The sequence below is a fragment of the Mytilus edulis genome, chromosome 11 (assembly GCF_963676685.1).
Source record: "Mytilus edulis chromosome 11, xbMytEdul2.2, whole genome shotgun sequence".
Lineage (NCBI taxonomy): Eukaryota > Metazoa > Mollusca > Bivalvia > Mytilida > Mytilidae > Mytilus > Mytilus edulis.
The window spans coordinates 43276233-43292984 of NC_092354.1; the positions used below are offsets into that span (position 1 = coordinate 43276233).

General features: G+C 33.8%; 1 protein-coding gene across 3 annotated transcripts in view; it reads left to right on the top strand.

Annotated features, from left to right (window-relative positions):
- Positions 1-16752, top strand: part of LOC139495632 (uncharacterized) — a 47560-nt gene that overhangs the window by 13912 nt on the left and 16896 nt on the right. For all 3 annotated transcript variants that reach the window (XR_011657414.1, XM_071283923.1, XM_071283924.1), the window contains exons 7-9: positions 196-456; positions 8244-8525; positions 14590-14702. Coding sequence is in view for 2 of the 3 variants with exons in the window: in XM_071283923.1 (XP_071140024.1) it covers positions 196-456; positions 8244-8525; positions 14590-14702 (656 nt within the window). In the remaining variant the exon portion in view is untranslated. The remainder of the gene's footprint in view (positions 1-195; positions 457-8243; positions 8526-14589; positions 14703-16752) is intronic.

Below are 16752 nucleotides of genomic sequence, written 5' to 3' on the forward strand. Positions count from 1 at the left end.
TGATCATTGAGAAGCCTCATAGTGATTTAAAACGTTCGGCTGATTTTACAGAGTTATCTCCCTGTAGTTTAAAGTACCAATTTGCGCTCATACATGTCAGTCAATTTATGACTGCTGAAATTTACAACTTATTTTGCATCTGATTAGGAATGCAAATACATGTATAATTATTTTAATTTGTACCTTTCAATTTAGCAAAGCCAACATTCACGAATACAAACCAATTAGTAAAGGTCACAGAAGGTTCAACAGTGAAAGTCATCTGTGACGTCAATGCTTCACCAACTCCTAAGATCACATGGTCTCCACCTCCAATGTCATTGGGCAGTCGATTTGACGTGAACGGAACTGTCATTACCATTACAAATGCGACTACGGCGGATTCTGCCATATTTAATTGCATAGCAACAAATGCACTTGGATCCGCTAGTAAACAGACTGTTTTAGAGGTATTCAGTACGTATTTAAAATTTAATATTTTATTTTGGATGGAAGTTTCTGTCTTTCAGCTCACGGAAATAATTAAGTCATGTGACCGTGTTTTTTCCGAGCCTGCGACTTTTGTCGCCAAAGCGAGACATAGTGATCCTACATTCCGTCGTTGGCATCCACAAACATTCACTCTGTGATTAAAGTTTTTAAGATTTTAATAACTTTCTTAAACTATCTTGGATTTCTACCAGAATGGACAGAAGCTTGTTTGTGATCATTAGATAGTATCCAGAAGTAAAGTTTAAAGAAAGAAAATATGTTTACCCGTATTTTACTTATAAATGAGCTTAGTTTTTTCTGCCAGTTAACATTACATTTGAATTTCAAAGTTTTTGAAAATATAAATAACTTTCTTAAACTATCCTGGATTTGTGACAGACTTGGACTAGGATTTACTCATTTATCATGGAATTTAGTATTAAATTACAAGAAATGAATGAATTATTTTTTTCTGTTTATTCGAAATAACCTCAAAAAGATAGTGCTCTTTTTTAAACAACCCGCGCATTCAAGCATTCCGTGTACACCTATTTTTTTCTGTCCGTAATCATTAATCTTAGCTACATGTAGTAGAAATCAAGAAAATGAAAAACAAGTCAAGATGGCGATTTGAGTAGTTGTATAGTAAGAGCACTCCCACAAAATTTTACTTTTTACATGTTTTAATTCACATTCACGTCATAAAAACTGTATAGTAACACCACATACTCATTCCGAACATTGTTTTATCCAGCCAGTGGTCCACAGGGACTTGTGTACAATCTTGCCAAAGAATTTTAACGTATTTTATGGACACCACGCATGGACAGTTTTACCTCGCACATGTATATAGTCACCCAGTGTAATATATATGCCAGCTTTAATGAACCCTTGAAACTTTTACAAGCTCTTTTTAACGCATATTGTGATAATTTTATCCAAAAGCTATTTTAAAAGAAATCTATTTTTAAGAAAATTTTAAATTTTTACCACCGGAAGTGTTAAAAATAAAAATGGCGGCCTCCATCGCCCTGACGAAACCAGCTAGAAGAGTCACTCCAAGAGAGGTTTATACACCAAGTAAGTCTGAAATGAATATGAACTATAGATTAAATGAAAGAAAAGCATTGTTTAAAAAAGTGGAAGCAACTAAAAGACACTTTAACGTCGAAATTCAATTAAAACGAGGCACACTTGTTATGACGTATAGTCCAGCTGCTTATGAAATATACAAACAAGCAATATATGAATATTATGATAATAGTACAACAAAATCATATACTAGGACAGATAAAACTAGCGCTACAGATAATAAAGCTCTGAGAAAAGCTATCGTTGAAGAATCTCTGTCTGTAAAATGTAAAAACAGTGGAGACAGACGACAGCAATATAGAATTAACATGTTCAACACCACAAGCAAGATGGACATTAATGGCCGATCTTACCAAGCATTTATAGAACATGATCTCCCACAACTTATCAAAACAATCAAAATGGATGGGGTAGATAAAATTATGGAGTTATGCGAGTCTGTCATTGAGAACATAGATACATGTAGAACTAAAGTAGAAATCCGCAGTAACAATGAAACGCCCAATATGACAATAAGTCCAAATAAGAAGACCAAAAAAGAGAGCCGAAAGGGAATCAATACTCCTCAGACAACAGATGGTTGCGCTGTAGCCATATACGATAAATCATCAAACAACATTAAGAATGCAAATACATCGCATATTCTCTGTCCTATTTGTGAAAAGAATGTGGTCGATGGTGACTCCATAGAATGTAGTACATGTAAAATGTGGATCCATAAAGAATGCTCATACTTATCAAACAAACAATTTCTGAAACAAACAAGCAACGAAAACATGGTATACAAATTTGTATTATGTGACAATCTGGATCTGGATTGCAAAGAAATAGAAAATAGTATGTTTGTACCTGAAATGGATATGGACAGAGAAGGAACATATACACCACTAGATCTCTCAATTGACAATTATGAGGAGGATACCAACATAGAAACAAATCCTGTCAGTTCAGATAATATACAAGAACAAGATGACTTAGATCATGCATGCGTAAATGACTTAAAGACAACTCATGAGCATCTGAAAGATATTAGCATATTGAATGATGAAACATTTGCAAAATCAGCTATTATTGAAACACCAAAAGCAAATAGCAAGAAAAGTGATGAAACAATTGTTAAAACTGTTCTCGTGCAGCACACACCAACAGTACAAGAACCTAGAATTGTAGGTGACCTACAACAAAGTCCAAACGCACAAGCTTCCCAGAAAGTAAGAGCAAAAAAGGCCAAGAAAAAGGATACCAATCAACAAGTCGAACAGATTGCAGCATTTAAGGCAAGAATAATTATACTTGAAGAACAAAATAAAGACTTTTCAAATACTATAAATATACTCCATAAGAAAAGGTGCATCTCCACAGCTGAGGAAAGGACAAATCTGATTCAACCACACAATGACGAGATAATGCATAGCATGAACTATAGAATGCAAAAGCTGGAAGATACAGTCTCTAACAAATTAAATGTCATGGACATAGAGATGCAACATAGACTTCACGTTAACGAGCTCAACATGAAACACCTTATAGAGGTAAATGAACTTAAAACAAAAATTAATGCACTTTCTCAAGGATATGGACAACATCCTCCAGTTTAACAAACACCGAACTATACAAATGCCCCCTGGGCACCTCCAGTACAAAAAACACTGAACTATGCAAATGTACCACCTACTATGCAAAATATGCATGGCTATTATCAAAATCTGAGGACACCAGGATATTCCAACATACTACCACAAACATTGTATAACCAAATCATAAGGCCTCCTCCATACGTACAGCCTGGATTCATCAGACCAGCGGCTCCTATAACAACACATCAGACCATCACACCTGTGTTACCCCAACAAAATATAAACCGACTAATGCATGAGAAGAACAACGAACAACAATATGCCTACTATACCAAACAACAGTTACAAAATCCTGCATCCCTAGCAAAGGGTAACCATCATGTAAACCAATTAGGGCACCCCACTCAAATAGCAAGAAATAGCACTAATGACAAAGAACTTCAACCATACAAGAACAATCAACAAAATAAAAGTGCTGACCGCAATAGGTTGTCTAATGAGATCAACCAGAAGGTTCCTAGAGAAAAAGCTAACAAAAATAGCAAACTGAGAGCACCAACTAATGAAGTACACAGCGAAACCAGGCAAACACCCTCAGCTAGGATAGGTTATAACACAACTCAAAGTAAACATGTAGAGACCAAGGAATCTCCTGAAAACAATAAATCAAATGCAGGAAACAGTCAACATAACAGGGAGCATTTTTTAGAACACGGTCGAGCCTCCACAAACAAAGGGACGAAAAGGAGATCGTTATAGGAACACTTAACGTACAATATGCAATCTCAAATCAGCTTTACGTGAATCAAGTGTTAAAAAGATGTGACATTTTATGCATACAGGAGCACTGGCTATATACTTTCGAAAAGGATAAATTAAATGATTTCTCATCTTTTCATAACGTAGAGGCAAAGTCTGTCGACGACAGAGCAAACACAGAAATTTTTATCAAAAATAGAGGTTATGGTGGAGTCGCAGTGTTTTGGAGATCATGCTATTAAATTTATGCCAGAAGGAAATGAAAGGACAACAGTTTTACTTTTTAATATGAAAGAGAGACCCTTATGTATAATCAATAACTATATGCCGTCAGAGAACAAAAATAGTGATGAACAATATAAAGACAACTTATGTCAACTTGAAGAAATAATAGACAAATACCAGAAAGACTATGATATTTTAATACGTGGAGATATGAATGCTTCTCTTGTTAGGAATAACGGAGCAAGAGATTCAACCTTCAGAAAATTTAAAGATGAGAACCAATTACTATTAGTAGAAAATTTTCCAAACAAAAACACTTTCTACCATCATAATGGTCTGTACAAATCACAGATAGACTATTTTCTACACAAGTGCAACTTCGGAATGCTAGATTATAAAGTGGAAATCTTAGATATGGAACCGCTTAATGTCTCAGACCATACAATCGTATATGCAACTATACAAGCAGATGTAGTAAGAACAAAGAGAAAAACAACAAAAGTGATTAAAAGGCCAAACTGGAAAAGGTGTGACAAGAACAAATATCAGGCCTCTATTCTCAAAAACTTCGATGAAATTAACATTCAAAATCTTAGTTCATCAGCTGAAGAAATAGAAAAATTAACAAACATATTGCATATGGCAGGAAAAGATTCCATACCAAATTACAGGAAACAAGTAACCTCAAAAGCAATCGGAAATGGTATTTGGAATGAAGAAATAAGTCAGGCTTCAAAACACTCTAAAAATGTATTTTATGAATGGAAATTGGATAGACTAAACCATGAGAAAAAGCAGGAAATGATAAAAGCCAAACGTCTATTAAGAAGTGCACAACGAAGGGCTAATGCATCTAGAAAAAACACCTTCATAGAGCAGATTATGATGGCTTCCCAAAACGACAACAAGCTATTTCATCAGCTTATACAAAATCAAAGGGGTGTCAAGAAAGTGAATACAGACGTTATGATTTTTAATGCAAAAGAACAGGCAGAACCTGAAGACATACTTGAAGGTTGGAAAAACTACTTTGAAGATCTGTACAGAAGCCACAAAACTGACAACGAATCAAAATACAACACCGAGAGGCTTATTCTCGCCACTATGCAAAATGAGATTATTGAACAAACAGAAATCAATAGTAATGAAGAGATAAAACAAGCTAACGAAGAGGAAGTTACATTATCTATCCAAAAGCTTAAAACTGGAAAGAGTCCAGGTGCAGATGGAATCTCAGCTGAACACCTTAAGAATATGCCAACTGAACTTCTACATTATATCATTAACATTATTAACCTTATATTCAAAGAAAAGGATGTACCTTCAAAAGTGAAAGAAGGGGTCGTTACGCCTGTACTGAAGAGTGGAAAAGATAAGATATATCCTGAAAACTACAGAGGCATAACAGTGACTAACTGCTTCTCCACATTGATCGAAAGTATACTTAAGGACAGAATAGAACCCAAGCTTCTACCACAACAAAGTAAACTTCAGCGTGGATTTACTGAAAAATCATCGTCGCTCAATGCAGCCTTTATTGTAACCCAAAGTGCAGATTTTTACAAAGAAATACTTGTACAACTTGTTCTCCTGACATTAGATGCTCAGAAAGCATTTGACAAATTAGACCATGAGATTCTCTTCAATAAGCTGTACCATGACGGCATAACTGGCAACATTTGGATTTTACTTAGAAATATGTACAAAAATGTTGCAGTTAAAGTGAAATGGGATAATACTTTGTCAGATCAATTTATTCAGAGACAAGGGGTAAGACAAGGAGCAAAACTTTCCACGATACTCTACAAAAGATACAACAACAACATATTAGATGCTTTGGATCGGGCTGATATAGGAGCAAAAATAGGCAACATAAGCGTCGTAGCACCAACTTGCGCAGACAACATAGCGCGGCCAGCTAGTAATAAACACGAGATTCAAGCACTATTAGATATTGTACATGATAGCACAAAGAGAGACCTTGTGACAATAAATCCAAATAAGTCTGATATAGTGCCATTAACAACAAAATGGGAAAACTTCTCTGTTCAACTTGGAAATGATGTTATAGATCAAAAGTCAGAAACAAAACATCTAGGACTAGTCAGAGACTCCAAAAATAAGCTGAATATCGAGGATAGGTTGAAAACCGCAAGGAAAACTGTATACGCAATGTTAGGTCCAGGCCTTTACGCACGGAAAGGAATGTCACCTATGTAGCACTTAAAGTATGGCAAACATATGCAATTCAAAGATGCTTGTATGGTATAGAGATCATGAATTATACAAACACTGACATTCTAAAGCTTGAAAGACTTCAACAACAGGTCTGTAGACAAATTCAGGGATTGCCAAACAGAACAGCAAACGCCGCCACATATGTTATACTTGGGGTGGAGCCAATACAGGCAACTGTCGATCGTCTTGTCCTTACTTTTTTCGGAGGCATTATTCAGGATAGTGCTAGCATCGAATTTATGATCATAGAAAGGCAACTATACATGTTACTACCAAATAGTAACAACTTTATAAATAGATTAAAAGAAATTTTGGGAAAATATGGTCTACCAAAGGCACAAGAAATAATGGACAGTAAGCCAACAAAAGAGATTTGGAAAAGGACTGTAAAAAACGCAATAAACATGCATTGGGAAAAACAGTGGTTAGTAGAGAAAGAAAATAAAACCACTATGCAATATCTTGATATAAATCAACAGCCCATTGGAAAGCCACATCAAATCTGGCAGCTAGTACCAAATACAACTGTCGAAGTGAAAAAGGCCGAAATTAAAGCAAGGTTAATCACAAGAACTTACACATTACAATCAGACAAAGAAAAATTCACAAGAGGTCGAGAAAGTGACAAGTGCCTGCTATGTGAAACTAGCCGTGAAGATACACATCACTTCCTGATAACGTGTACTGCATTAAAGATGGAGAGAGATAAACATTTGTCAGTTTTTAAATCCTACTTGAAGAACAACACACCAGTTGGAACATTTGACAGAATAGAGGAACAAGGATTGCTTGTACTATTTATTCTGAATCCATCAGCAACAAAGTTTAAAGAACTATTCAAACTAAAGAAATCAAACTGTAAAGATATTGAAGCTATTACAAGAACATTATGTTACAGTCTTCATATAAAACGTACTATATTAAATCAGACCAAGGCTTGATTGGATTAACAATTTATCACATATATATATATATATATATATATATATATATATATAAGAGCATTATACTTAATATCAGAATGACAATCTAAAGTGAAGGATATTCTGAAGGAATAACAAGTATCAAAGGACATTGTATATATTGAGAATGTGTCGTTATATAGTAATCAGGACATTAAAACTTGTGCACAGAGTGATGACTTTTATATGGGTAAGGGTGCTACTAACAGGTCCCTGTAAATATTCATATACATGTATTATACTAAATATTCATATTCTTATTCTTATCCTTCGGGAGTGCTCCTTAGATAGCAGGAACATACCAGTAACAGTAACAGTAACAGAAGAGCTCTCCCTACGCACACAATTTATGACGAGTTGTTTTATTTTCATAAGCACGAGGACGATGCCACTGTTGTTAAGAAAGAAAATTCGAAGATGAAAACAAAACACAAAAACAAATATCACGTGTATGATCATCCTTTTCTGTATGACTATGACATTGAAAAACAAACGTGACAAAGGGACATTCAAACTCATAATTCGAGAATAAACTGACAACACAATGACCCACTAAAAGATCCATAGACAAACAGACAAACAGACAAACAGACAAACAAGTGTGCACAAAAGACAACAAAGAAAACTATAAACTGAAAAACAAGATCACTTGTGACTATCAATCAATCAATTATGTATCGAACAATTTTACTCAAATTTCCAAGAACAATGAGTGACTAAAAGAGCAGCAATATCTCACGAAACAGCATTCGGTGGTATTTTCAAGTGCGGTGTATAATATTCTTAAGTACTTATATGGAGACACCCTTTTGTACGTATGTATGGAGTTCAAAACAAAATGCACGTTATCATTTTTTAAATAACATTTCCATTGATGAATATTATATCTGAGACTTGCTTTTTTATAATAATATTTCAGAGCATATTCAAATATTGGAAGTTCCTCAAAATCACACTATACTTACCGGACTTCCGGTAAAAATGGAATGTAAATTTGGCGGGAATCCAAAACCAACAATTCGCTGGTACCATATAGCAGCTAATGGTCAAAGGGTACCAGTGACACAAGGCGTGTATGGCATACCAGATGGATCACAGATACAGATTATAAGTGCCTTAGCAGGGGATGCCGGGAAATATGAATGTGAAGCCTCCAATGGCGTAGAGACATTATCAAAGTCGGCTTACTTAATAACTCAAGGTATGCGACGAAGAATAATAAACAGCTAATAATTGCATAACTAAAGGGACACTAATAGTAGGGTGCCCGGTATCGAAAAAGACGTCTAGTGAACGAGTTTAAGTTATCGGATAACACACGGCTATATTTATATGCAAACTATTGTAAAATCATTATATTTTCCAATCATGAATGTTGTCGTAAGCTACCGTGGTCACGTTTTTCAAAATTTTGTGCTTTCTAAGGGTACCCATAAATATCTACTCTGTTTATTTAACGCATCAATGTAAAAATATCGGAAATTGATGAGACTGTCATTAAAGTGAGAGGGTTAGCGCTATAGAACCAGGTTTAATCCACCATTTTCTACATTTGAAAATGCCTTTATCTTACCTCCTATACATTTCCAGGAATATGATTGGTTAAAAGCGTCCGCGTGCAAACCGTGTATATTTGATAATAGGTTAGTAGGGAGGCGGGGTTTATCTCATACACGGTTAGTAGTGGAGTTAAGTCCCTTTATATTCCATATTAGGTAAGAAGGGGCGGGCTTATTTCATACACGGTTAGTAATGGTGTTATGTCCCTCTATAAAAACAAAACGGTACTGAGAAAAAATCTTAAAAATTCCAACAGACGAAGAAATTGACGATTAAGATTGAAATAAATTCATAAAACACATTTAAACGTTACAAGACGTTATTGTTGGCATCTGTTTTCATAGGATCAATAATATTTACAGTATTGAAGACTTGCTCATTTTGAAAATGACTAGTCTTAATTTCACACGTTAAGATAGTCGGTAAGATAAATTCGTTACATAGTGTGCTAGTGACGTAATACGGTATATATGGGGTCAGTAAATTTCATATGGGGATAGTGTGCTAGTGACGTAATGGAATTTACTGACCCATATATACCGTATTACGTCACTAGCACACTATGTAACTAATAGTACCAAGTCAGGAATATGACAGTTTTTGTCCATTCGTTTTTGATGCGTTTTGTTATTTGATTTTGCCATGTGATTATGGACTTTCCCAATTGATCTTCCTCTAAGTTCAGTATTTTTGTGATTTTACTTTTTTCATACAGGCCATTTAATTCTAAATACAACTTTTGGTCTATTTTCAATCTCGGTCTATTTCTGATATTTTTCTTACATACTTTTGATTTATTAACCCTACATGCTAACATTGCCTATTTAAAATTTAAAATTGTTTGCATGCACATTGAACGACAAATTTATGTGACGTATAAAAAAATTCTGACGTCAGACACACAAATCAATGAATGTGTTTGTAGATAGATGTTTTTGTGTTCTGTTAAATTGTCCCTTTTAAATTTTTATACGATTGATAACTGATGTACCCATATTTTGATTATTTTATTTATTGTGTCTGTTTAGTTTACGCATCAATGTAAATATAACGGAATTTGACGAGACTGTCATCAAAGTGAGAGGGTTAGCGCTATAAAACCAGGTTTAATCCACCATTTTCTACATTTGAAAATGCCTGTACCAAGTCAGGAATATGACAGTTCTTGTCCATTCGTTTTTGATGCGTTTTGTTTTTTGATTTTGCCATGTGATTATGGACTTTCCGAATTGATTTTCCTCTAAGTTCAGTATTTTTGTGATCTTACTTTTTTCTTCAACACGAAAAATAAAATTATTGCTTTCTGTGTTATTTGTTCAAATGATACTGATCATCTAACTTAAAAATTAAATTTATCATATAACAAAAGCTGAAAAGATTTATATAATGTAAGTGTAAGTATTTCATGATTTTTGTAAGACTATTTTTTTAGCTGAAATTTGTCACATTTTGAACGAAAGAAAATTTATTGCGTGTAACTTTCACAAGATTTTTACTCTGATTTCATCAATAAGACATGGTTCATATGTGTGCCAAATACATTTTGTGTAATGTTAATCGGTGAGAAGAAAATAGTAATTCAAAACACAAATTTAGTGATAATACTGCCTGGATTCAAACACGCCTTTTCTCGTGCCGTTAATGGTTTTGTAGCTTACACTATCAGGTCATTAACTAGGACAATTGTCACTTACTTCATTTCTCTTTTTACTTGTTGTATGGTCGATATGCATGTTTTGAATAGTCGAGTTATTTTGAAGATCGTTGTTTTGTTTTAGGGACGTCATCAAAAGATCGATGTAGGATAAAAAAAAAAACTTAAATCAAATATTTTGGGGATGGGGGTTCAACATTGTTGCAAGTTTTGTTAATCTAAAATCGATTTTACATATATCCCTATTGGTCAATCAATTTTCCCCAAATTAAGTTAAGAGGAGGGGTGTGGGGGTCAGTGAAAAACTATGTGAATTAAGTTTTTTATCCTTCATTGAACTTTTGATGTCGTCCCTAATAGATGTATTTTTCATTATGATACTTAATTCTGATTGGATAACTGCACATCACGTGTTATTCCGAGAGCAATTGCATTGCTCAATAAAACTTTTCATTCATTATAACACGTGGTCCCACAATAAAGTGCACAGGTGAATTAAATAAAACAATAATAAAATTCGCGTTTTCATGATCATTGCTAAAAAAATGTAATTATAAGTATTTATTGCTTCTTTTTGTAACTTCATAGGGTTGTAAAAGCGTTGACCGTGCGCTTCATACAAAATGTACTTCGGTCAACGCTTTCACACCCCAATGAAGTTACAAAAAGAAGCATTCAATTCTTAGATATTTTTTTTGTTGGTTTTTTTATTTTTAATTGTTTTTTTTTTAATTGAGTTTTTGTTGTAATTGTAATATACAAATGAAATCCTTTGGTCGCGTTTCAGACCCGGAATATGGCACACAGTCCTGTTAAACTATGCCCATCAAGTCCTAAACAAAGTAGGAATGAAATACGTGTGTTAGTTATATGTCAGGGTTCTTAATAACTGAATTGCTTATTAATATGCGAGAAATTAGCACAAACAAAAGCGTTATCGAGGGTCTTGGAACACGGAAAGGTCATGTATATTTTAGTATATTCCAAGCGTCATTTATCTAGCTAGCACTTCCAAGGACCCCAATTCTGCTCAGAAGGAGTATTAGGTTTTAAGAATCATTTTGTACGCTCGATGAAGTAGATACTCGCATGATTTTACATGCTATTCATGTAGATAAAGAGTTCGGTGTAAAAGGCATATAGGGTAGGATAATAATAAAGTCACAAGATACAGATGTTCTGATCTTATGCGTTCATTACTTCTCCTCCATGCAGCATACACATGAGCTATGTTTTCAAACAGGCATTTAAACTTGCACACAAGATTTTCGCCGCTATATGCCTGTCCACGAAATATGTAAAAGTCTTGGGTTTGTCATCTGTAACATTCTACCAGGCGCACATGTTTTAACATGATGCGATACAAGGTCATCCCTGTTTAGGATCGGTAAACGCGCTGTTTTTTAGTCTGAAAGGAAAACTCAGATGATTTTTCCGATTTGTCAAACCTTTCTTATTGTGACATCTATGAATCTATGGACGCAGCTCGAGATCTTGTTGTTACGCTGAATGAATTCAAGTCAAAAATCAAAATAGATAATTGTGACCTAAACAAATTGAGCGTAATATTGGCTTAAATTGTCTGTTCTATGGTCGGGTTGTGGTCTTTTTGGTACATTCCCCATTTCCATTGTCAATTTTACAATTTATAATTCTCCCTTGTCAAACTTCGTCCTTGTAAATTTACTTTTAAATAATATGTAATAATAGCTTCAGACATAAATTTGATGTCTACCCATATAGCAAAAATATACTACATTCTCCTCTTAATTTAGGATAGGAAAAGAAGAATGACTTGTTCCTTTCTATCTCAAAGGTCAGATGTCATATGAATTTCTGCAAGATAAGTTTGCATTTGTTTCAAACAAAATCTGTCATGTACTGATTTATGCCCATGTCAGGCAAATGATGTTTGTCAAAATGCAAATACTCGTCTAATTGCAGTTAGAAACATTGATGACTACGAAGATGTACAAATGTAGATGTATAATATTTCATTTTTCTGTTTGTACCTTATGAATCATTGCTAGCTATTGAATGAAAATTAAGCAGTCCATAATCTTTTCTAAACAATAAATATAACATCTACTCAATTTTGAAATCGTTGGAGATATAGTAATAATCTATCTCGTGGGGAAAGATATGTAAAAAAAATCCTGCCATATGGTCTCTGACCTGGCCGTGGTTGGTGGGCTTAAACCACAGGAGATCATTCAACGTAGTAGGAAATTCCAGCTTCGATCATAATTTTCTATTTGCATTTGTTCTTTTTTTTCGTGTTTTTGCAATGGTGTTGTCAGCTTGTCTTTATTTTATAATGTCCCTTTGGTTTCTCACGCCTTTTTTGTTTACAATTGTTTGTAAAATACATCTGTGCTGTACATTATTTTATTTTTGGAATACTTGTAAACAGCATAGCCAATTGTTGAGTCATCTGTAAATGTAGAATGGTGTGTTTTACCTATTTCTAATAGACGTTTTCTTATAACTTTAACCCCCCTTTTTCTCCGTTTGCACTAATTTTTACTTCTGTAAAGCAAAGCTATAGACAGAGCTTCATATTCAATCAAGTTTGACGTTAATGTTACACAGATTTCAAAACAAATCATCTTTCACAACCAATAACAGAAGTTTGGTATTTACCTAGAAATTGAAGAACACCGGACTATCAAAAGACGTGAAAAACACATTTTGTTTTCGAAAAATTATTAAAGTTAAGATCTAAAAAAAATCTTTAGATATTACTTGTAATGAATTAAATACAAAAATTTCAAATTTTTCAAATTTAGAATTTGAAATAGGTCAAGGTTACTGTTATTTAACAGCTCTTTGAAAATTTCAAATGTGCACCCTATATGCAAAAAAGTCAATCTAAAGTCATTTTTGGGGATAAAAATATAAAATAAGTTTTAAATGCAGATACAAAAGATATATTTCTATAAATTAGTTTTTGTTTTATTTTGCTCCAAACGCATATATGTAGGAGAAACCAGCTATCTAAAAGTGACTGTGCATTTTTCTGAAATTTTTGCTTTGACCTTTGACCCTGATTTAAAAAAAAACGTGACCACGACAGACAACGACGACAACGATATTTCGATGAGGTTTCTTCTCCTATTTCCAGTGATATAAAATATAGCCGTGTGTTATTCCGTTAAGGACAATCGATAACATTTGTTGATTGGGCACCCTACTATAAGAAATGATAGCAGCTTACATATTTATTTAATCCATGTAATGCACTGTTCATATTTTTGTCGGACCCTTAAGTATTTTACCAAATCCTAACATATTAATTTAATCGATAGCTTCAGTATTTTGTTTTATGTTTTTGTTGATATTATTATTACAGATTGAAGTTAAACATCATTGTTGTTAAATGAGGGTGTGCATGAGGTTTACAGAAAAGAGAATAATCGACAAAAGCTTCATGTTGTGTCCAGCAACTAATATTAAACATTATCGCTATTTTAAGAAATTTTCGTTTGATCTTACTGGCTGATTATTTCCTTTCTCAGCACAGTAGAGTGATCTAAAAAGTTATCGCTAGAAACTAAGGGTGCACGTGCCATTGCAAATGAAATTAGGTCAAATAGCGATAAACAGATTATTATTGGTAATCCGTACCGGCTCAAGCAAGAAAATCGATCTCGTTGAGATAACCAACGATAATAATAATCTACAAATATCAATACGCGTACATCTATATAATCGATTTATCGGGCTGTATTTGCGTATTTTTCATGCATGAAACATTTTTTTTTCTTTGTTTCACCGGCAAAGAGGAAGATGACTCAGTACTGATAAGTTTAAACTAAGTCGGTTCAATCATTCATAATGACTTTTGTCGTTTTATTTAATTTGACAATGCTAGTAGTTCATAAAGTAAATGTAGCTAAGATGTTGACGATGGCAAAGTTCTTACGAAATTAAATGTGTAGTACATACCGAATCCAAATAGCACGAATTTGATGAAGAAAGATGGTTTCAACGAATAAAAATATATCACCATAATAAATAATATAGTTCATGATGTATTGCTACTTTAAAGGCCCTCCAAAGGTACAAATGCCAAGTGTTATCACTGCTGTAGCAGGGGAAACTAAAATAATTCACTGCAATGCTGTAGGAGAGCCGAAACCCACAACCTCGTGGTCTCCACCGGTAAGTATTGTAACAACCATGTTTTCACCACCTGCACATAGTTATCAAAGGTACCAGGCTTATAATTTGATACGTCAGACCCTGTAAGTTTCATAACAACTATGTGGACTCCAGCACGATATTTTTCACCACAACCACGTGGTCTCCAACATTAAGATTCATAACAACAACGTGGTCTTCACCAGTCAGTTTAAAAACAAGCACATGGTCTCCACATGTACAAATTACATAACAACCACGTGGTCTCCAACGGTAAGTATCGTAACAACCATGTTTTCTCCACCTGTAAATAGTTATCAAAAGTACCAGGCTTATAATTTGATCCGTCAGACGCTGTTAGTTTCATAACAACAATGTGGACTCAAGCGCTATAATTTTCAAACAACCACGTGGTCTCCAACATTAAGTTTCATAGCAACTACTTGGTCTCCACCAGTCAGTTTAAAAATAAGCACATGGTCTCTACATGTAAGATACATAAAAACAACGCGGTCTCCACATGTAAGTTTCATAACAACGTGGTCTCCACCGGTAAGACTTGTTGGAACCACATCCTATTATGGTGACTTGAGTAACCCCGGTATCACTCAGATTACAATTCTACCTTGATAGGTAAGTTTGTATTTAGCCTATAAAATACTTATTTAGCCTTGAGAATTGAAAGTTCAGTTTATCCCATTCATACAATAGAAGTTGATAAATTTGGCTTCATGCCATTTACCTTGTCCAAAATTTAGGTCACTTTATTGTTATTGTGATATTGTTTAAAGTACAAAAGAACCCTATATTCTGACCAATATATACTTAAAAAACTTTGTGCATCTTAATTAAATTGTTGAAAATCTGTTAATGTTGAATTTTTGGGGTTATTTTTAGCCTTTTAATGGCATATTTCTTTACATGGTAGTTTTTTTTCAGATATAAAAAAAACTATCTGCTTAACTTTATAGAAATAGACTATGCATGCAGATTATCTATTACATTCTTGTTTTTTGTTTACACCAAATCTGACAGATTATTATTTAGGTGCAAAATATTTTAAATGAGAGCTGAAATTTTTTCTATCTTTAAACGTGCATTGAAGGTTAAAAAAAATCATAATGTGAACAAGAATGAAGAAAACATCTTGGTCCCCCCAAAAAAAAACATCAACTAGGATATAAAATTCAAAATATTAATTTATTATACTAATATCAGTTGAAATCTCAAGCCACTGTTTTGCATGTTAACAATGTAGGTCATGTCCCAACAGAAAATCAATAAATATGACAGTGCAATGTACTTTTAACACAAACACATAAGGTCACTGTGAAATAGACATATATGGCAAGAAACAGTCAGTTATACCAAACCAGTTTGACTAGATGTCTAGTTTAAAACCAGTTTGACTAGATGTGTCCTATGTTTTGACAATGTAAATGACATGAGGACCTGCATGGGTTTTTTTAATATCTGTATTCTTTAAATTTTTACGGCATTTTTCTTTTAGTAGCCTTAAGATAACTCTCATTCTGTAAAATTCTCATGAAATTGATTTTACTATTTAGTCTTTCTTCACAAGATTATTTATGAATTCTGTACATTGATCATTATATTATCAGTATTGCATTACAGTTACCTAAAGTAACTTTTATTTTGCACAATTATTCTTTATACTTTTGCACCCCATTAAATTATTCTCTATTCTTTATTTTGTTGTTCATTTTCTCTATTCTCTTTTTATTTGTTGCTATTACATACATGTATTCTCTGTAAACCCCATTCTGACCCTTATAGGTAAACTTCTATTGTATGACTGGGATAAACTGACCTTTCAATTCTCAAGGCTAAATAAGTATTCTATAGGCTAAATACAAACTTACTTGTCAAGGTAGAATTGCAATCTGAGTGATCCTGGTGTTCCTCAAGTCACCATAATCGGTAAATTTTGTTACAATCAAATGGTCTTTTTTAGACGCAAAATGTTGATATATACTCTTATCGACTTTGAGCTTGACGTTGTACAGTCACTGTCTATAGTGTTGAAGAACGTACGTTGACACTTCGCTCA